Source organism: Lates calcarifer, linkage group LG19 (genome assembly GCF_001640805.2).
Source record: "Lates calcarifer isolate ASB-BC8 linkage group LG19, TLL_Latcal_v3, whole genome shotgun sequence".
Taxonomy (NCBI): Eukaryota; Metazoa; Chordata; class Actinopteri; family Centropomidae; genus Lates; species Lates calcarifer.
Genome location: NC_066851.1, coordinates 6,981,193 through 7,003,112, shown reverse-complemented (window position 1 = coordinate 7,003,112; position 21,920 = coordinate 6,981,193). Strand labels below are relative to the sequence as shown.

General features: G+C 37.9%; 2 protein-coding genes across 6 annotated transcripts in view; one reads left to right on the top strand and one right to left on the bottom strand.

Moving 5' to 3' along the window:
- The first annotated feature begins 656 nt into the window (after positions 1 to 656).
- The window catches only part of LOC108897989 (calpain-A), a 21,786-nt gene continuing 522 nt past the window's right edge, over positions 657 to 21,920 (top strand). The window contains exons 1-23 of one of the 5 annotated variants that reach the window (XM_051078076.1): positions 657 to 814; positions 3,999 to 4,253; positions 5,092 to 5,161; positions 5,575 to 5,693; positions 5,802 to 5,935; positions 6,045 to 6,219; positions 7,417 to 7,491; positions 7,591 to 7,676; positions 8,599 to 8,673; positions 9,051 to 9,211; positions 9,711 to 9,877; positions 10,251 to 10,262; positions 10,355 to 10,563; positions 11,093 to 11,132; positions 11,268 to 11,336; positions 11,571 to 11,628; positions 11,768 to 11,829; positions 12,071 to 12,139; positions 12,330 to 12,408; positions 13,224 to 13,340; positions 18,435 to 18,593; positions 20,059 to 20,152; positions 21,059 to 21,224. In XM_051078076.1, the coding sequence (XP_050934033.1) occupies positions 4,017 to 4,253; positions 5,092 to 5,161; positions 5,575 to 5,693; positions 5,802 to 5,935; positions 6,045 to 6,219; positions 7,417 to 7,491; positions 7,591 to 7,676; positions 8,599 to 8,673; positions 9,051 to 9,211; positions 9,711 to 9,877; positions 10,251 to 10,262; positions 10,355 to 10,563; positions 11,093 to 11,132; positions 11,268 to 11,336; positions 11,571 to 11,628; positions 11,768 to 11,829; positions 12,071 to 12,139; positions 12,330 to 12,408; positions 13,224 to 13,340; positions 18,435 to 18,593; positions 20,059 to 20,152; positions 21,059 to 21,206 (2,415 nt within the window). In that variant the 5' untranslated portion in view covers positions 657 to 814; positions 3,999 to 4,016 and the 3' untranslated portion in view covers positions 21,207 to 21,224. Of the gene's footprint in view, positions 815 to 1,682; positions 2,676 to 3,998; positions 4,254 to 5,091; positions 5,162 to 5,574; positions 5,694 to 5,801; positions 5,936 to 6,044; positions 6,220 to 7,416; positions 7,492 to 7,590; positions 7,677 to 8,598; positions 8,674 to 9,050; positions 9,212 to 9,710; positions 9,878 to 10,250; positions 10,263 to 10,354; positions 10,564 to 11,092; positions 11,133 to 11,267; positions 11,337 to 11,570; positions 11,629 to 11,767; positions 11,830 to 12,070; positions 12,140 to 12,329; positions 12,409 to 13,223; positions 13,341 to 14,099; positions 14,153 to 14,338; positions 15,104 to 18,434; positions 18,594 to 20,058; positions 20,153 to 21,058; positions 21,225 to 21,920 lie in introns of those variants that run through there. The other 4 variants (XM_051078077.1, XM_051078078.1, XM_018697819.2 and 1 more) reach the window with 4 other exon arrangements.
- LOC108897954 (uncharacterized) overlaps positions 21,184 to 21,920 on the bottom strand; it is a 17,237-nt gene continuing 16,500 nt past the window's right edge. Inside the window, exon 21 of the mRNA XM_051078075.1 lies at positions 21,184 to 21,714. The gene's annotated coding sequence lies outside the window, so the exon portion shown is untranslated. The remainder of the gene's footprint in view (positions 21,715 to 21,920) is intronic.

Sequence of the window (21,920 nt, the reverse complement as noted above, 5' to 3'; positions counted from 1 at the left end):
TTTTTTGTTTGTTTACTGTATATCACTCATCCAAGATTTCTCATGCATTATTATGTGATATGATTTATGATAATATACAGTATGTGTGCAAGTGTTTTATCCTTCAAAGACATGCAGAGTAGGGGAACTGGAAACTCTACAATGACGTTGGCGTGAATGTACACGAAAGTCTGTCTGTCAGTGTATATTAGCCCTGTGACAAATGACAGACATGTCTGACAGTTGTACCCTGCCCCCCATCTGATGCATGCATGGACACATTCCATCCACCACACCCATCACCAACAACAGGATAAGGTACAAATAATGGCTGAATCTTTATGACATTTTAGAACGTCCTTGAATTAAAAAAAAAAAGTCACTGAAAGCTTAATGAAATAACAGCCTGCCACTGTAAAGCAGCCAGGAGCCCAAGAGATGAATTTAGTGTCACAAAACAGACAGTAGATTTACATTTCAAGTAGCTAGTGTATCTTAAGTATGAAAATCCTGAGGGTAAATGTTCTGAACATTTGAACAAGCCAGGACAGCATGATCTATCAATCTGCACATACAGTACTGTACAGGATCTGTCACTGAAAACTAATTGGAGTGTTCTATTTAGGAGGGTTCACCTCTTCATCTATTGGTCTATTTCTCTGTTCCTGTCTGCACCAGTTAAAAACTCAGGTAGTTTCATAAATACACATCATACGCTGACAGCTGTGGCCTCCGGCGTTTGCAGGCATTATAAAAGGTCTGGAGAGTCTTCACTCGCACTCTGCTGATCCACTCAGACTCAGCTTTCACATACTTTCTCTCTGTGGCTGGTGAGGTAAGATTAAGATCTTCACATGCCAGTAACATTTTAAACGGGTCGATTTACACTTTCACTTATGGTTGGCCCACTTATCATTTTGGTGTTGTCATTTTGAGTTGTATCTGTTTCCTAAACAACAATTCATCTCTTGATGTTCATAAACCTAAGTGTTTAAACTATCATTTCATAATATAAAGTTGATGTATGAATGATCTCTAAATATATTCCAGACCAGCACTGTGATCAGCAAATATAGACAGTGACATGCTATGTTAACTTCACCATCCAGAAAAAATTATATGTTATAGAAGAATTATCAAATTCTAGCCACTAATAGTCATTAGTAAATGTAAACATTCATTTTGGCTGCCAGTGGTAGTGTTATGTTTTCAGCCTGTGTTCCATGAAGCTATGAAACATTAGCTTGAGATGAAATGTTTCATATTGTAGATATGCAGCTACAGGTAAAATCAGGAAGCTGACAAATTAAACTGGCAGTTTTGCCCAGTTAACTGTTCTGAACAGTCTCTATGCAACCTGACAGTCATGCACACTTTTCAAAGCGGGAGGCGAGCCTTCCCCAGCGGGCTCCAAACTGTTTGGTGAGTGGAAGCTGAAAACTCTTACATAAGTTATTGCATAAGTTCTGCAAACTCTGCTATCTGCAAATCAGGCAGCCCACTTCATTTTATGTGGCCCGCCAGAGCTTTCAAAGACTGTGATTATTGTAAAATACATTGCTATCCCGCTTTACAGAAGGATAATGAATGCATCTCGATTTTGTTACCTGTGCAATGAAAGCTTCTAGCCACTGGATGGCAGTGTCTCAATATCAACCATTTCCTACAGCGGTTTTTTTAGTCAGTGATGGAGTTGGGGGCGGGGGGGGGACGTAAATAGTCCCAAAATGTCAATGAGAAAAATGTTAATGTAGAGGGAAGGTAGTTTAATGAGAGATGGGAAAGCGAATACATGTTTGTGCTTAATGGAGACAAATCGGTATGTCTTCTTTGCAACGAGGCAGCGGCAGTGCCCAAGGAAAACAATTTACGTCGACACTTAAGACAACAAGCACGGAGCTAAGTATGCTAACCTTAGCCACCAAGAAAGGCAACAGAAGACCCGAGAATTTAAAAAGCAGCCTGAAGCCTCAGCAGAATATGTTGCTAAAGTTACAGCAAAAACGATGCAGCGGTGAAAGCCGGCTTATTGTGGCTGAAGAAATCGCCCGAGCTTGAAAGTGTTTTTCGGAAGGTGCATTTTTAAAGCAGTGTATCCTGAAGCTGTGTGACCAGAGAAAGGCTTTCAACAACGTTAGCTTGTCAAGAAACACTGGTAGACAGAGTCAGGGAACTAGCGGAAAATCTGGCTGAAGAAGACATCTTCAGTGAGGAGAAGTCTCCAAGTAAAATGAAATTACCCTTGGAGAAGTTAGTGAGGCTTATTATCGATGGCGTGCCCGCCATGTGTGGTGAGAGAATTTGCTTGGTTGGACTGGTGAAAAAGAAAAAAGCAAAACTCCTGATAACTTATCTTTCAATGCTAGTTTTAAATTATTATTAAAGGCAATAATAATTGAATACAGAGGCAATTATGTAATATGAGAAAGTAGATACATTTATAAAGTCTTACAGTTACAACTGGCCCTTTGAGGTCAAACACAATACTGATGTGGCCCAGGATGAAATGAGTTTGACACCCCTGGTCTATGGGATCAAATAACATAATCATGTTAGACATTCAGAGATTGACTGAAACTAAGCAAGAAAACTAATGTGGTGGGGTAAGGTTAGGGGGTGTCTTTTTCCAAGCTTTGTCTGGGGGAAGTCTACAGTATCAAGCTTTGGAAATCCCTCATGTGGAGGAAAGCGAACAGGTACGTTGAAGAAAGATAATACCTGTCCATAAACAATAGATGATTGCATAACATACTATTGTTGTTATATAGAACCAGCATACACAATGACTTGCTGACATACTTCCCATGATGCATTAACAACTTGACAAAAGGAAGAAAAACAACATAAAAACATTGAAAGTAAATTTTAAAGAGCAGGGAAAATAGAGACATGAATACAGGATAGAAGGGCAAGATGGCTCAAGGTAAGTATATATGTTTCAGTCAAGGCAGTACGCAACATACAAGTTTTTGCACCTGGATTTAAAGGTGGTCAAAGTTGGTATAAGTCTAATATCTTCTGGGATTTTGTTCCAGCTCTGTGGTGCTCAGAAACTAAATGCTGCTTCTCCATGATTTGTTTGCACTAAACTGCAATAGCAAATATGTTTTGTACGAAATGTAACTATGAGCATTTTGTGTTCTATAAATATGATATGGATATGCTATTAATTTATATATTTGGTGAGTTACAAATAAGTTGACATTGAAACATATTAGTGAAATGTTCACACACAAATTTCAGAGATCATATTTGTCACGACCACAAACTTTCTTTGCGAATTGACTGCAAACCTAATCCAACCAACAATGCATTTGCTATCACTGTTTACTGTAATTTCTAGCAAGGTTGATCCTAAGCAACTGACTTTTATAGACAAGCAACAGCATTTTATAGTCAATTACCTGCCTTGTTTCCGTTCACTGGAAGCCAGTGTTGAGACCCGAGAACCGGTGTGACGTGTTCACTTTTCTTGGTCTTTGCTAGGATTCTGGCAGCGGCTTTCTGATTGAGCTGAAGTTGTCTGAAAGTCTTTGGGCTGAGACCTGAGAAAAGTAATTTAACTTGCTTGAAATAAAAGCATGCGATTAGTCTGTATTAGTCCTGTGTCGACTTGATTCCTCTGATTCTTGCCTGTTTTTAAGATGACAGAATTCAGATGGTTCCAACATGGTTTTTGGTTCTCAGAGACAGAGAAGATGAGTGCAAGTCTGTTGTCAAGCGTTTTGTTCATACGTGTGATACAAATCAGGCAGGAATGTTTCTGTTAACATAGTTCTGTCCAAGTGCAGAACGGATCGGGCTTTCGGGTTTGGATCGGGCACTGACACCTCCTCGCCAATTGTTAGTGGTTTCAATGGTGATGTGCGTCTGCAAGTTTGGGGGGGACGAGCTCCCGAAGATGTACTGAGGGGGAGTGGTGTGTTTGTTTAGCTGCTGAGTTTGATTATCAAGTCTGTCTCCAGGATGCCTTACTCTGCCTTAAATGTATTGGTTTTTTTTTTGTTTTTTTTTAACAGAAGTCAACCACTGCAGTAATGGCTCCCCCGGGTGTATGTATGAACATTATCAATGCACGTCATATGAAAGATGGTTATGGGACCGTCACCAACCCCATGAAGTTCCTCAACCAAGACTTCCAGCAGTTGAAAGAGTACTGTCTCATCCGACGGGTAAGGTACATCGATGACATGTTCCCCCCTGACAGGAACTCCATTGGCCAAGGAATACTGAGCCCCTCTGACCTGGCCCGAGTTGTGTGGCTGAGACCATCGGTGAGTGTTTTGACAGGTTGCAGAGGAAAACCTATATCACACTAAATGTTAATGTTAAATCATCTGATTCAACTAAGAAAAGACCAACTGTGGGTGTTTTGGTAGCTGGAAATTTGGGATCTCACGTTTAGATTAAAAGTTAATGAAACATGTCATAGCCTGAACTTGGAGATCTCAACTGATTGAGTAGTTGTTTTGTGGTGCACTTTTATGTTTTATAAATCAAACTAAACTCAAGGTGACACAGCAGCCATGCTCACAAAATCTATGGTTTTGAAATGTATAAGTGAGTGGCTTATACTATCTGCTGGTCAGAGCTATAGTGTGGATTTTGTTTAAAGCTTTATTAAGCAGTTTTTGACCATGGGTCAAAAAGCCTGTTTACACAAACAGAGCATCAATCATCTATTTTATTTTCGAAGTGTGTGTGGGCTTACAATAGCTCACACATCAAGCAGAAACAAGTCAACATGTTCACCCATTTAAATTTCTCCCTCTGGCAACACAGTAAATGTAAATCCATAGTGTTTTAGATCTGTTAATGCTGGGGATGGAGATATTGTTAGCATGTGTTAGCTTCTGTGCAAGCAGCTGCTCCCAAAAGGTTCTTACAAAGTGAGATTTTTGCTGAAGTTGGACAGAGCCACATTAGTAGCAATAGCAATTCTTTCACCCGACCATCACGGAAATGTAATAATATATAAAATATAGCATTAGGAGAAAAAAAAAACACTAACAGTGCAGGTCGTAGTTATAGTGTATTGCTGTATTGTTTTCTGACCGTTGTAATATTAAACCTTAAACAAGTTTTGTGTTGTCATCATTTCCTCTGTTTCAGAAAATTGTTCCCAATCCATCTTTTGTTGTTGACGGGGTCTCCAGATTTGACTTTGGTCAAGGCGTGGTTGGTAGGGAAATTTCTTCATTCATTATAATACATAAACTGCTTCTCCAGCAATGACATTAGGAGATGCCAATGCAGACAATGGGCAGAAAACAAACAAACGTAGGGCTTAGAATTGTGTACCATAAAGAGCAGCTCTGCAGTAAACTGCACATGATGATAAATTTCACTTAACCACTCCCTGTGCAACTTTTGCCAAGAAATATCCAGGAGATCTTGTAGATTTTTGTGAATGTGAATTTCAATTTGAGCATAATTCCCAGAGACAAGGTATGATAGCTGTTGTACTAATGTATTGTCTGCCTCCTGGCTGTTAGCGTTCGTGATTGTTGCTTAACTGTAAAACTATCTATACAAATTTTATATGCTTGTATAGCACACTGCACTGACAACTCAATGACACTTTTCTTTACTCAGGAGACTGCTGGTTTCTTGCATCTATTGGAGCTCTGACATTCCAGAATTACATCCTTGAGCAAGTCGTTCCTTTTGATCAAAGCTTTGAAAAGGACTATTGTGGGATGTTCCACTTCAGGGTAAAAAGCAATCATTGCCAGCACTAATTGTCCAAAAGTAGGTTCTGTTCAAAAATATTTTATTCTGCAATAAACCTCTTCACATGCTCTTCTTTTTCAACTATTCAGTTCTGGAGGTTTGGAAGATGGGTGGATGTTGTCATTGATGACAAGCTACCAACAATCGATGGCAGACTAATTTTCGTCCACTCCAAAGATCCAACTGAATTCTGGCCTGCTTTGTTGGAGAAGGCCTATGCCAAGTATGGAAAAAAACAGTCCATTATTTCTAAGATACTGAATGTTTTTGTCAGAGTGAGATTGACCTTATTTTCAGAAAGTCTGTTATAGTAATTTCACATCCACTGTCAGGGTGTGTGGTTCCTACTCAGACATGAATGCTGGAACTCCTTCTGAGGCGTTGGTGGACTTCACTGGTGGTGTCCACATGTGCATCCAGCTGTCAGACCCTCCTGCAGACCTGTGGGAGCTGATGTACAGGGCTGGCCAATCCAGGTCCCTGATGGGATGTGGCACACCTCAGGGGGTAAGCACATATTCACCACATAAAACCACAGTGCTGGTTCTTTTTGCCTTTGTATACTATGCTAAAATTATTCAAGGTGTCTGTCCAAAATACTGGGGGCCCATTTCATAAAACCATCTTAAGGCTAAGATAATCTCATAGTTGTAAGGGTTGTCTTAGTGTATTATCTGTGATGGATGTTGGGTGTAATAATTGACCTTTCTAGCTGCCACCATTTTGACTTGTCATAGCAGAAAACAAAAAACAAAATAAGAGCATGGTACCATTTTCAGCAAATTTGTTGATAACTTTCCCATTCATATGTGGAATGAAAAACTGTAGGAACAGGATTCCAGTCTTTGTGAACTACTATTATCTCAGGGGCTTTACAGGCAGGACACATGAGGCCCCAGGATTGAGCAATAGCTTACTCTTTTTGAGCCCCTCAGGGATAGAAAGCAAATAGTAAGGCAAGAAAGAAAACAAATGGTGCTGTACTGTAATTTGATCAGTATGCAGTTCATTGATCTTAATCTCAGTAAAATCTCTGGTTCTAAGTCTGGTCTCTCAAAATGCACATTCATGCATGTTCTTATTTCATGAAATTTAATGATAGCACATGCTCCTTTCATGAATAGTGAGCTTTTCTCTGAGGCTAGAGACATGTAAGAGCTATAATAATGTGGTAGAAAGAGAGGGTGGGGTCAGGGTTTTGAATGGGTGCCCTCTAATGACATGTGAATGCGGTTAATGGAGGGGTGGAGCTGTGACATTTGGTTTTCATATAATTTCCCATAATAATACTGGCAAAGACAATAATAATAAGATGTGTTCTAATAATTAGATGTGTTTTGGTCTGTGCCTGACTCAGTCGTCACACTACCTTGACAAATGATACATATTTTTGAGTCTCCTGATTCTATCAAATGCAAAACAGCTGCTGACACGATTCCTTTTTATTTTGGGTACATTATTTTGGGGCTAATGCACAAAAATGGGAGCATTTGGTGACACTTGGGAAGAAGCGGTAATTTTTTCAACATATCGTATTTTAGAATTTTACCTCTGTATGACGTCTACTGTTGACAATTCAGTGATCAAGAATGAAGACAAAATCACATTTGACTTTCAGCTCATTTAATTTATTAAATTGTGTGTATTTTGTGTTGCACAACACCAATACTCCATGCTGTGATTACATATGTCTCTGTCTTGTAGGAGACATCTGCCAACACTGTGCTACCAAATGGTCTGGTCCAAGGCCACGCCTATGCTGTCACAGGTGTGAAACAGGTGAGGAATTGCATTTGTTTAAATGGCATTGCAATGTACAGAATTCTGTAATTTATACAAATAACACCGGTTCTTTCTCTGGTGATTATTGCTGGTCAGGTGATGAGCCGAGGGCAGCTCGTGAACCTGGTGCGTTTGTGGAACCCCTGGGGCCAAAAAGAGTGGAATGGAGACTGGAGTGATGAGTAAGAATGAGTCAAACAGGAAATGTTGTTATTAATATTATTAAGATTATTTTCCCATGGCAAAATAGCACATTGCAGGACATTCACTATCACACAGGCAATTTTTAAAGAATGCTTTGTCAACAATTTGTGTCAGCTTCTTGATGATAATTCAAATGACATATTAATAATGATTTTGTTAGTCAGGATCAGATCAGTGAGATGTCTCCCTATAGTCTTATAATACTCACCTTCTCACTATTCTAAACTGGATGTGCCAGTTAAAAGAGAAACACAAGCAGGGAAGGCAAGTTTTTATAGGTCTTAAATGTCAACTGTTCACATAAATCTCAGTGATTAATATCTTGGAGACACTTGTAACAGTTGTAATGAAAAGTAATTTCATTTATTTTATGTCAGTGAATGTATATATATGCCAAGGGAATCACATTGTTTTTCTCTTAGCTAAATCAACAATACCCAAAGTGTCTTAGCCATGAGAATTGGTTTTGGCAGTTTTCAGTCTAGGCCAGGCCTGTTTTGTTGGACAGTAAATGCAGCTTGTTGACATGTTGTTAACAGAATATCTCAATACCATAGCCTAAGGTTTTTTCAGCTTTATGCCAAGCCACATAAACTGTAGTCATTTAAAGCATACACAGATCCATCTGCCATATATTCTCAGTTACATCATTATTAGACATGTTGACTATAGTGATATACCACATACCTCTTACTGTAAATGGGTATATATTAGCAAGCTAGCATTGGTTCAATTAGCTATGTAAAAGCAACACCTGGCATTTAGTGACAACTAATCTTAAGAAGTAATTTTTTAAACCATGTTTTTTCCATGTGTTGTGAATTGCCTCTTGATGTTTTGAACACTTTATAACAATATTTCTTCCTCTCTTTTTCCCTCTTTGACAAACTGTCTGTAAAGGTCACCTTTGTGGCAAACTGTGAGTCCTCAGGATCGTGAGATGTGCCTTGCAGTGGGTGATGATGGGGAGTTTTGGTAAGCTCAAAATTTTATTTCATTAAAAGAAATTGGCAGTTGTCCCCCCCCCCCAAAAAAAATACAGTATATCAGGTACTATGCATATATATAATCACTAAGCACTATCTACAAATATTTTTCATTAAAGATACCAAGAGAGTCATTCTAATGTACTTACAATTTACACTACAAGCATTATTTCAAATTATAATGTGACTTGATTATCATTCCCCTAAGATCTATAACACAGTTATGTATTTATGCAGATTACATTTGAACACCCTATCTCCACTGACTGATACATAATAAATATTTTCTTTCAAGGATCAAGTGAATTAATGGTTCAGTACTTGTCAGCATCACATTTAGGGCAACAATAATAATTGTTTTGACAGGATGACCCTGGAAAACTTCTGTAAGTTCTACTCGGATCTCGACATCTGCTGCCTGTGTCCTGACTTCCTTGATGGAAGCGCTTCCTGCCACTGGAAGACCTCTTTCTATGAGGGCAGATGGGTTGCAGGAACCACTGCTGGAGGATGCATGAATAATCTTGGTACTTTCAGAATATCTGCACTCTGCAAAACTGTCTACTTAAGCTGGTATCTAAAAAAGGCAAAAAAAACAAAACAAAAAAAGCCCCACAGCTAAAAGGCAATCACAAAATGGAAATTGTAAACATGAAGGCAACAAAGAAATGTGAGATGGAATATGATACACAGACACAGACTGAATGAGGAATTGGGGTAAATAATTTGTGAGTCACTTTTTAAACTGATGATTATTAATCTCCTCTAAAATCTATAAATATTCTAGTGGCAGACAGCAGTTACAGAGAAAGCAGATTTTTAAGTATAAATATTAAGTATTTAAAGTTCCTTGCAGTCACATTAATGTGATGTCTCTTTGGTTAGCCTGGCTTTCTGCTCAGTTCTTCATGTCATTACTACACAAGTAGAAGAATTAGTTTTTACCTTCTTTATATTAATGAGCTGATTCAGCCTATTCCTGACAAAACCGTAACATGAAAAATTGTTTTCCTTTTTGTCCTCCAGACAGCTTCTGGACTAACCCACAGTATCGGATCAAGATTGACAAATTACTCAGTGAATGTTCTGAGAAACAGGTTGAAAAAAACATGCTGGTGTCTCTCATGCAAATTCCTGACAAGAGGAACAGACGCCTGGTCCAAAATCTCCACATTGGATTCTCAGTGTTTGAGGTAAATATTGCTCACTTTTGTTTTTCTCTGTCACATTAGGCAGACTGTTGTAAATATATCTGGCCTAGATGTGGGACACAGCTGTTGAAAATAATCAGATGAAATGCATATGATTTTTTTCAAGTTTTGTGGCTCATCAACAAAACAATATAAAACATCTGTAACATCTGTGAGTGCTTGAAGTAAATTTGAATACAGCATACTCCAAGTCTCACCCACTTTTACAAAACATATTTGTTCTTGAAGAAAGTGATATTCCATGATTTGAATTTTCATTATTTAAATCCCTTCATAATGTCACTGTTACACCTGAACTAACTGTTTTTTTATTTTGTTCCCAATGTAAACAAATTTTTCTCTGACTTCATTCAAGGTGACGGACGAAGTAAGTAACATTTTTAGCCCAGTATACATACACAGCATGCATTGGAGACATGAGCTGCATTGAAATTAAACATCTACTTCCTGGCATTGCAGTACAAGGCAAACAGGGGGAAGTTCCCAGCATCTTTCTTCAGCAGAAACAGACCTGTTGCCCAAACCAAAACCTACCTGAATGCACGTGAGGTGATGGAGTTCTTCATGCTAAAGCCTGGTGAATACCTGATTGTGCCTTCCACCTTCAGTCCCAACGAGACAGCCTCCTTCATCCTGACCATCCTGTCCAAAGCAGAGACCCACGTCCAGTAAGTCACACGCTGCTCACTAAATCGCTTTTCAAATTTTTTAGATGTACAGTTGCTGCATGCCACACACCACATATTACAGGACTTTTAATTGATAAAAAGGCTATGTATGTAAAACTGTAATCAACTCATTACACATTTGAAAAGCAATTACATTACTTTAGTAATTACTCAGCAGCAAAACACATTCATTGCATATACTTTCATCACCCAGCACAGCTTTGTCAAAGGTCCAAAGCTTCTATACCCACACAGCTTTCCTGCAACTTCATCCCATGTGACAGGCTAACCTCAGCAGGTACTGGACCCATCTGTCCACTGTACACACACAGACCAAACCCTCCATCTAAGTCCCAGTGTTATTGGGATTAATGAATGTTGTGTAATTACTGAATCTAAAATTGTAACCTCTAACACTACTTGTTATTGAAAAACAGAATCACATTACTATAACTCATTTTTAAGTAATGTGTCACTTCCCAAGACTGGCCCCGAGTAATGTACTGATGTCTCTTGTCTTTCCCTTCAGTGAGAATTCTGGTGGCCATGACCACATGGAAGTAGAAGAGGTGTGCAAGATTTAAAAATATTGTTGATGTTCATATTATTGTTATTTATTATACTGATCACATTGATAGTATGTGACATACATATTGCTCAGTGCATTAATTCACCTGGAGCTGAAAGCACTCACTCTTTTGCAGCCTGCACCAGTCAAAAATGGAGTGGATGACGAAAATAAGAGAAACTTTTTCCGTCAGTTCTCTGACAAGGTAATTTGTGTGTCTTAAAGCAGTAGCTCATTATCTTGTGGAATGTGATTATTTGCTTCCTTTTTTGAGAGGACACTATTTTATAATGTTGTCATAGAAATATATTTATAATCTTTTAGCAACACCTATGAAGTGTAGCATGTTATTATTTCCCCTCCATATAATTGTAAGCGTGAGTTACAACCAACATATGAGCCAAATATAAGTCTCTCGTTGTTTTCATTTCATTTCTAGTATGAAGAAGTGAATGCTGAGCAGCTCCAGACAATTCTAAATGATCAAATCCTGAAAGGTTTGGACCATAAAACTCTTAATGGTTCAACAGAATTTCAGCTAAAAAATATATTTAAATTATTATAAACAACTGCATATTATTCACTGCTGTGTTGCTGGATTTAGACCAAACTGAGTGTCCTGCAATGTTTTTCTAGGAGACTTGAAATCTGGAGGCTTCAGCATTGATGCCTGTCGCAGCATGGTTGCTCTGATGGATGTATCCTGTCATGTGATATTCATTGTGAACTGCTGTACCAGAAAACTATTGTTTTTTCCTCCTTTTCTCTCTGTGTCAGCAGCAAATTTGGCCACAGTAAATGTAAAAAGGTAAAACACACAAGTAGTGTACGTGCCTAAACCTGCCTACCCTTTTGTTAATCTATCGGGAACAGATTTAAAGGTCAGGCAGAGACATGAAACAGCATGTGATGATTTAATACCTTAATGTTGGGTTAAAGACATCTATTACAGGCAAACTGAATGGTGAGGAATTTGTGCGTCTGTGGAACAAGATCGTCACGTACAAGGTAAAAACAACCAAGTGAAAGTTATAAATTTCTTAACACAGTACATGCCTACTGATTGTTTCCTATTAATCACAGACTTTAATCAAGGTTTAAGATGCATCTCAATTTAGATTTTCCTGATTATGGTTTGTGTGTTCTTGCTGCGTTGAGCTCAGTGTCTAACATAACTAAATATCCTCTCTTTACCCAGGACATTTTCTTCCGTTCTGATGTTTCACAAACAGGAACACTGTCTCTGAGTGAGCTCAGGAATGCAGTCATGGCTACAGGTAAACCATCAGCAATTTCTTTTTGTCTACTAGGGACACTATGGTCCAAAAGTCTTCAAAATATTGGGTAATTTTACTTGAAAAATAAAATAAGATATTTCAAAATAAACTCACGACCTGAAATGTGTTGAGGGGCCCAAAAAAGACTTTGTTGTATGGGCTAAAATGGCTAGGAATCCAGGCTGAATAATTTCTACAAGCTTGATTTTTATTCTGTGTATGAGTTTCATGTTTATCTATGCTGAGTAATACCTCAAGAAGGGGTTACATGAACAAAAACATTTAACAGTTTCTTTACTCTGATCATGTCTCATCAAATGCATAAACCACAAAAACAGGTTAGCTGCTTTATGTTTGAAAAAGAACAGGCTGTGTTAATCCAATTTAGAAATATTCATTTCAGCTATGCAAGTATTCCACTAAAACCTACATACAATAATACTACACTTGGGAGATGACCTCAAGTGAAGCACAAATAGGGTTTCCACATGTATATAGGATTGGTGTATGCAACAATGATAGTGTGTCTTTATACATTTTACACAGGCTTTTAATCTTGACCACAAAGAGTGAAATGTACCTGGTCCCCCAGTATCACTGATGCATGCTGTGGTACACAAGATTGAGCATGTAGGAAAAGCCCAGGTGTTTCTCAGTACATTAACAATGGCTCTGTTCTATTTTAATATCCCAGTGAGGTCTGACAGTGTCATGGCTTACAGAGATTAAAAATTATCTGCAGGTGAATCAAAAATGAAAATAATAGTTAGTCACTAAAATAAAACATGAACTCATGTTGCATGTGTCCTGATCAGGAAAGAGGATCAGCGATGACATGCTGAATCTGATGGCTCTGCGCTACGGTGCCGCCTCTGGACACATAACACTGGAGAGCTTCATCAGTCTGGTCCTTCGCTATGACTGCATGTACCGTAAGTACTTTAATTTAAATTGAACCCAGAAATAGAATTGATGGACTCTGTAGTTTATCATTTCTTCACATTTTGCCAGTGGGCAGGGAAAGACCAGCAGAGGACAGGACAGTTTAGTGTATAAAACTGTGAAGTTCTGGCTGTAGAGGAGGAAGGAATGGAGCTGCAACTGTGAATGTGAATTAGTAATAAAACTGTCTGAGTTGCGCCTGTGGATCCAGACAATAACTCGTTCATTCACTCATCTCCTGGACAAAACATGCGGATAGTGTCTGTCCACTGACATTTCCTCTAGCACTCACATTACTAGTTTTCAATAAAAAGAAATTTAACTTTGTCCAATACTTTGATTTATGACAGAATACACGTACATTCTCATCAGCCTCAGTTTTACGTTGCTGAGAAAAGGGGGAGGATACTGTAATTTTTGTTTTGGCTGAAAAGCAGCTGAGGCTCTAACATTATTGTTTGTTTTTATGTGTGCATTCAGTGTTGCACAATAGATGTTCCATTAAACTACTAAGGATTAAAGTGTGGCACGAGATTAGACATGTACTAATTCCACACTTACAGTAGCAGTTGCAAGGCTGTTGCATCAGATTCACGAGTCAGTGCAGCAACAACAGGCAAAGATAAAGTGGGCGTGTTGATGAGACTAACATTTTGAATTTCTGTTATTGCATGTGACAGTTATATCTGATTCCCACTCCTTGCCTTCAGAGTTTCTGGAATAGTAAGAATTTGTGTGTTTCTCAATAGAAATCTTCAGCCAGTTGTCTGATGGGCTGGTCATGACTCTTCGCGAGTCAGAGGTAATGAAATCTCTTCAGAGTTATGAATATCTTACTGGAAATTGTACTTTTATGCAAAAACAAAGTGCTGTGCTGTCCCAGAAAATATGGTGTGCTTGTACAACATTAGTTTTTGTGATGATATGACATACCAGTGCTACAGGTATGTTGAAGCACATGAATAATCTATCCCGTCTTTATTTACAGTGGATGTACGTTTCGATGTATACTTAACCTTGCAGAGAGGATGAGCTGCAGATGACGTGAAAGAAAAGTAAATAGAAAATATGGTATTCTTCCAGGTATTACATGGATTACATGGATCTACAGAGCATTTACTTTATTCCACTGGGTGGGGGAACAAAGTGGACAGACACACAGAGCGTAGCAGACATAGGCTGCTCATTTTTCTAATCACAACAGCAATGGCAATTGGCAACTTTGTTTACCTGTTACAGTCCAGACAGGTATGTGGCATGTGTAAATTTTTCATGGTTTAGGACTCTTATCTTTTTTTTTTTTTTTTTGGAATAAACTAAGTTGAACGGGAACTGTATCAAAAACCAAATTGGATCAGGAATGCAAAATTTGTATCAAATCATTAACACCGTATATTATTAGACACCTAGTTAATGTGAAATACAGTTAACGTGAAATTGTACACACATCACAGGTGCCCAGATGGTAACGCCTTTAATGGGGGCTTTAATGTGGTTGAAAGTGATGGTTTTGAGTGTAATTTGATGACAACTATTCAACTGGTTGCAGTGGAATTTTCCAGTACTTTCTCTTGCTTTTCTTTCTATTTTGCAAATGTTAGCATACCAATAAATATCAGCATTAACAATGTAAACACATTAGCATGTATTGAGTGGGTTAATACATTTTCTGTTTTAGATGGGAATAGGCTTTTTATTCTTATTTTTTTATTCACATTGTACCTCACAAAATAAAGACATTATCCAAATCGTTTTTGTGCATATCAATATTTTTAAAATCCCTTATAAATGTGACATTTTCTTTGAGAAATTAGCTTACTCAACACACAAATAATGGCTTAAAGATGTGTTTTTTAACTTTGAGTCCGAACTTAGCAAGGAAGACGATGTTACAGCTATGAAGTGATAAAAGTCCGGCAATATATGATCTGAGACAGAATCACAAGTGACAGATATTTGTTGGTATGCATTTATTAATCTCTGGAATAGAAATACAGTTTAAATTATAATAGATATTGCAGTAAATTTGAAGAATATATTTGTCATTCACTTTTAATAATGATTGAACATAGATATTATTGGCAGTACGTAATTTCAAAATCCCAGTATGTAGAGTAAAATAAAGATTACCACTTATTACCACTACTTAAATATACTTAAATTTCTGTGATTGTTCTGTTACATAGTTTTATAACATGAAGACAAAGAGAAGCAGAAATAAAGCAGTTTAAATAAAACATTTTTCTTTAGGCGTGAATAAATACTATTAATAATGTTAATGTGTCACAATTAATATGTGAGCATTGCTGAAAAACTGATTAAATAATGATTACTGATTAGGATGCTAAACTCAGACATGTAATTAGGTTGGTTGTTGTATTATTTGCAGCACAGTTGCCAGCACAACAGCCAGGAACATGGATGTTGTGTGTTTTGCAACCTCTGTTCCCCCACTTGCGGTTGCAGCTAAAAGAAGCCAAAAACATATAATTAGAGTGAAATTACACTCATCACAGAAGGTGAGTTGTCATTATTTTGGAACAGTTCTTGTCATTGTTCACTTGTGATTATTCACAACAGATCAAACATTATATTTGTATTACCACATTATTTAAGTGTAGGGTGGGTAAACTGGTACTTTGAATGAAAAGCAAGTTGTAGTTGCTCACCTTGTGTTGTTGCAGCAGTGGTCTGGCTTGCATTTGAGCTGGTTGTGGTTCCTGCGGGTGAGATTGAATCTAGTCAGATTGTTCACTTTAATATATAACAGACAGTACCAAGCAGTGTTACTTCATTGACTGGATCTGAATTCAAATCATGCATTAAGAAACCGAGTCTTATGATATATTGGCCTGTTATGGTGGCCTGGTAAATAAATCGGTGGTGTTTAATCATGACATTGTCATGAATGTTCTTAGTGTCACTGAAATGTTGGTGGTTGTGGTGCACTTACATCCTCTTGTGGCTGAAAACCATAGTGCAGCCTGAGGAAACTCCACAGACAATGACACAATCACTCCAAAAACTGGGGTATTTCTTGTCTAAAGTGCTAGCTAGGAGATCAGTGTGCGCTATTTGGTTATAGAATCTATACATTTGTTCTTCTTGTAATTTTCTCCATAGGTCAGTATACTATACAGTATACGAAATATATCTTTAAAGGATTTTTTGCCGTTTTCAAATGTTTCTCCTCTGGCCTTTAACAATTTTGTATCATTTAGCTGTGCAGCTGACACAATCTTATTTTTTCACTCAAGATAATGCAAGTAGCAGATAATACAGTAGAAATACTGTATGCTTAAGGGTAAGCACAAGCCTACTCTCACTTAATAAATATAGAAGATATGTATTTTACCCTGTGTTGTTGTAGCATTTGTGCTGTTGTTGGAGTTGAGTGGTGCAGTGGTTGGGTTGGTTCTGTTGGTGGTTAGGTTCAGACCCAGTTTGTCCAGGTCTGCCTGCAGCTGCCTGTTCACCCAGGACTGAATCACAGGGTCCTCTTTAAACACCTCCAAGTCTTGTAGCTGGCTACCCATGAGGTTTTTGATATTGGTCACAGTCAAGTCCTGTGCATTTCAAATGAAACAGAGAAGATGATTGATATGCAGTTTTTACACACTGGACAATAAGCAACAATGAAAATTATGTAATGATGTAAAAGAAAGTTGTTTCATGTCTTTTCTCGGACACTTTTAGTAAGAACCATTCAAAATATTTTCAAAATCCACTATGGATTTAGAAATGGTTATTAAATGTAACCCCTGCAGAAAGAAAGAAAGAAAGACACATTACAGAGACTCACACACTGTACTTAGCGTTACTAATATAACCCCACCACCCTGCAGCCTGTGGTCATTTCAAAGATCTAACTACAGAGGCCAAGATAACGTGTGACAAGTAAATTAACCTCATGTTCTTCAAAAAGGTGTAATGCTGCAGCCAGGTAGTTAAGAAAAAAGTGTATAATATAATAATAAGCTAGTCCCTTGTAAAACAACAATTTGCCATTTTTATACTATATTTTTGCAATATTTACATAGCACAGCTATGCCTCTTTATGTTAAGCTATGCTAACCAGCTGCTGGCCGTAGCCTTATTTCTAATGAGATTGGCATTAATCCTCACATCTAACTCCTGGCAGGAAAGCAAATAATAGGAGTAGTATGTTGAACTTTTTCACTTAATTTTTGGATGCAGAAATCTTATATAAACTCTTTCAATTCTATTTTCCCATAGACTCCCCAGATACATCACAATGTTGACAATTAAGTTATCCTGAAACATCACCTTGGCCCAGTTGCAGCATGTTTGCAATAAAACAAACAAATAGACAATTCATGCCCAAAACACTTCCTTAAATCAACTCTTTAACAAGCATCCTTACACTGATCACTTTAGGGTCCAGGCTCCGTAAAGTATTTACATCCATGTTGACATTCTGGGTTGACAGTGCTTCTACATCTGACAGAGGTGCTCCACCTGTGGGAGCAGAAAGGAAAACAGGCAATTAGACAGAGCATTTATTGGGGCAGCAGCCAGAAAGACAAGCAATATGAATTCTTACCTAAACTGGGCCGAATTAAATTGTAGAAGGTGGTGGAAGTGTTACGCAGTGAGCTGAAGGAAGAGTTACTGATCTCATACAAGACTCTCTTCTGCTCAGATGAACATGACGCCACATTTAGAGGGCTGGCATTCCTGTCAAGAAACATACACTGTCAGGTCTAAATCATCGCTCTCAGTTGGCCATGCTTAGGCATCCTTAAGCTACATGCTGACACCCACTTGATACTTTCTGGTGTGATGGTCTTCAGTGTGCTGATGTTTAATGAGCACAGGTTGGTGCCAATACTGTTGAGCTCAATGCTGCCGAGGGTGTTCCCAGGTGTACTCAGATACTTGGTGATGATTGCCTTGCTCTGGAGAACATTAAAGAAAACACCTTAAATGAGCAAATGTTTAAAGGGATGATTTCTTATAACCCTGTATATATGGCTATTTTAAGATTCTAAATTCTGACGTTTTGTAGATTTGAATAATCCCTCTATAATGTACCTTTTCTGCCTCCCATTCTCCATCCTCAGCCTTCATGAGTGCTGCCAGGGTGTCAACTGTGGTAATGTTCCACCTGGAGATGTCGTCAAGTGATGCCATACGCGACACTGAACCGAGCAGTTGGACTTCATTATCAGAAACACCAGATGGGAATGCCTGGAAGAACCAAGAATGTGGAGTAGCATATGGTAGTGTGTTGAAATATATCCTTCTTCATGTCTAGAAATATCTCTCTATATATATCAACATTACCACAGTTACAATGATATTCAGCCATGTCTCACATTCTGATACATTTCTGTAACTCTCCCTGTCAGGACATTTTTCAGGCAGTCACATGCACAAAATTTACCTGGTTGAGTTTCTTCAGAATGATCTTCTGGAAGTTGTCATCATCCACTTTCTCGCAGATAGAGTTGAGATTGTCCTTCAGAACAGGGACGTCCAGACAGAGGTCAAATTGCGTCTGGTCATAGCCAAAGGGGAAGGAATCATCGCTAACTGTCACTTGGGTGATGTTGCCCACGGTGCAGCCTTTTGTGAAAAAATACGACAGAGCCAATGAGGGAAGAAAATTAAATGTAGCCTCAAAAGTGTAAAACATCGTACTGTGCCAGCTAGGGCTGCAATCTATGCCTAGAGTCTGAGGTGATGTCTTCAAAGTGCTTGTTTTGTCTGAGATGTTTCACATTTTGCACTTGACAGATGACTTAGCAACCTGGAGGGGCTATTCAGCAAAAGTTACATGGCCTTGCTTTAAATGATCAAATAGTTGCCGATTCATTTTCTCACTGATTAACCCATTAATGTACTATTTGTTTCAGCTCCAGTATCAGCAGCTGCTTTGTGAAAATGAACATAACAAATTAACCTTTACCTGCTCCTCGTTTTATCCTGAGGGTACTGATCTCTTTAAACAGCTTCTTGAGCTTCCTCTTCTTTGTCTGTGATTTCCTCAGGCGGGGCATGCATTTCTTAAGGTAGCCTCTTTTTGTTTTCTGCAAAAAAATAGAAAATACAATAAAATAAAAATAACAATGAATAAATTAAATTTACTGAAAATCTTGTGGAAAGTGGAAACTGGATATAAGGTATCTCTTATATCGTACTTTAATATTATCAAATTGAATCAATGCTATAATACCAACAGAGTTTCAAGGTATCAAGAAACACAACACATACAGTTTTTAACTGTCCCCAGATGTTTTTGGTGAAATATAGAGGAAGGATCCCAAGGTCCTCCAGTGTTTGCTGGTTCCAGGTGGCAACATTTCTGAAAACAGAAAATGATATATATATTTGATCTGGCTTGCTACCTTGCTATGCACTTAATGGAATAGGATTTAATATTTGGAGCAGTGATGTTAAAAATTAACCTAAACACCTCTAAATAAAAGGTGGTGATTTGTGGATGATAAAATGTTGTATTTTGTACAGTTAAAGGAAAATACTTTTTTCTTATCACCGTCAAATCTTACAAAAGACCATAACCAACCACACAACACAATACTTGTTAATAGGATCAATTTGTTGTTAGTTTTGATCTTTTAATTGGATGTTTTGACAATATGAAAAAATATAGAATCTTGTCAGCTTTATCCTGAACAGCTCTTAATTTTATGTAATTCTTGTACCCGTAACGTGTTTTCCCAGACATCAGCAGAGTCTCCATGGCGACCACCTGGCTGTCAGAGAAGTTCTTGCAGACTTTGAGTTTCTCCAGGATGAGAGGATCAGAGTTCTCGATGTAAGAGCTGTCCAGAGTACAGGCCATATTCCCCATGACCTCCACATTGTCTTTGCTCAGACTGAAGCCATTTATGCCCTATACAGTTGAAAATACAGTATTTAATTTAAAACAGTGTAACACACAAAGTAGCATTCAGTATCGTGATAATCACGTTCCCAGACTCGTTTTCAGATTAGTTTGCTCCAGTTTACTCACTCAGCAATAAATATCTTTAACTATTTCATACATTATATACGCAAAAGGTTAGTGTATGCCATTGCTCACTGATCCCATACAATGGTGATTCAACATATACACACCTCATAGAAGCTTTAATATTTTTACATGCAAGAATTCTCCTCTACCTTTAATATAAGAATAAAAGTAGTATAATTTTAATAACACTCACCAAGCAGCTCCTGGCTTCATTGAGCAGCAGCAAGTCCTTATTCAAAATTTTGGAGGCCACAGAGAAGTCTGCAGCACCCACTGCAGAAATGTATGACCTGCAGTTCTCTCTCTTGACATCTTTTTTGCTGTTATAAATTAACATAAAGATGGAAAAATCAATTAACAAATATTCTAACAAAAATTATAAAATTTTTAATTTATTTTTAAACCAGTGGCACCTTGTGAAGTCAGTCAGAGACAGACTTACTTTAAGTAGAGAAGCATATCTGAAGGATAATCTGTGAAGGTCTGGGAGATGTTTCCATTGAGCAGGTTGTACATGCAAGTAAGCTGTTGAAAATGATGAGAAAACACAAGTTAGCAGTCAGTAAACAGTTTTTTTAAATCTATGACTCCACTATTGTATATCCAACTTATCTTAATTATAAACTTCAGATAAAGAGCTATAGTTATTTATTTAATTAAGTGTAGTTTCATGTGAATTTGATTTGACTGCACCTGTGATTCCCTCAGCTCCACCTTGGTCCTGCCCCTCCTCAGTCTGGAGGCATGGATCAGGCCCCTGATCCTGGTTTTTGTCATTTTCTGCACTGATGTACACGTGAAGCCTTGTAGCACAGAAGGAGAAAGCCTGTGGGAGAGAACAGAAAACCACAAATAAGGTTAACAGGCTCTGAATATAATAAAAAGAACACATAACTATTTATGGGACTTGTTCACTTACTCCTCAATGTTAAAGTTTGTTGTAGCTAGTGACCCGAAGAACATGGCAGCCTAGAAGAAGAAGAAGGAGGTAAAAAAAAGAAAAATTCAATTTCAGTCAAAAAACTCCCCTATAGCACAATGTAACACAGGGTATATTGGAAGTTGATATGTAACTCTGGGCTGAAATCACCTCATAATCCTATAATAATTTCATTTATCTTGATTTCAATGTGGAGTCACACTAATTGTTAAATGTATCCTAAACATCTGTGAAACACATTTTTATAAGTTTCTTGTGTGTAAAACCATATACTGACCTGATCTGAGGTCCATGTCTTTCTGTTGATCACACTGACATCCACATTCTCCTCAGAAAATAGCAGCAGCGATGGTGGGATCTCAGTTGCCATAGCATCAGGGACATTCAGCACCACTTTGGCTGGACTTGAGTCCACAGATATGATCTACCAAGAAATGAAATGCATTTAAAAACAAGATCAGAATTCAAATGCATGAGACAAATATGTTTTTATGTATCCTCTCGAAGGGGTGAGGGTTTGGTTTCAGAAGAGTGCTGATGAAGGTCTGGGGTTCTTGAATGTCATTGTCAGCATTTACACTATTAAAGTAACCTGGGATATAAGACCTTACAATAAAATTGGTCAAACAA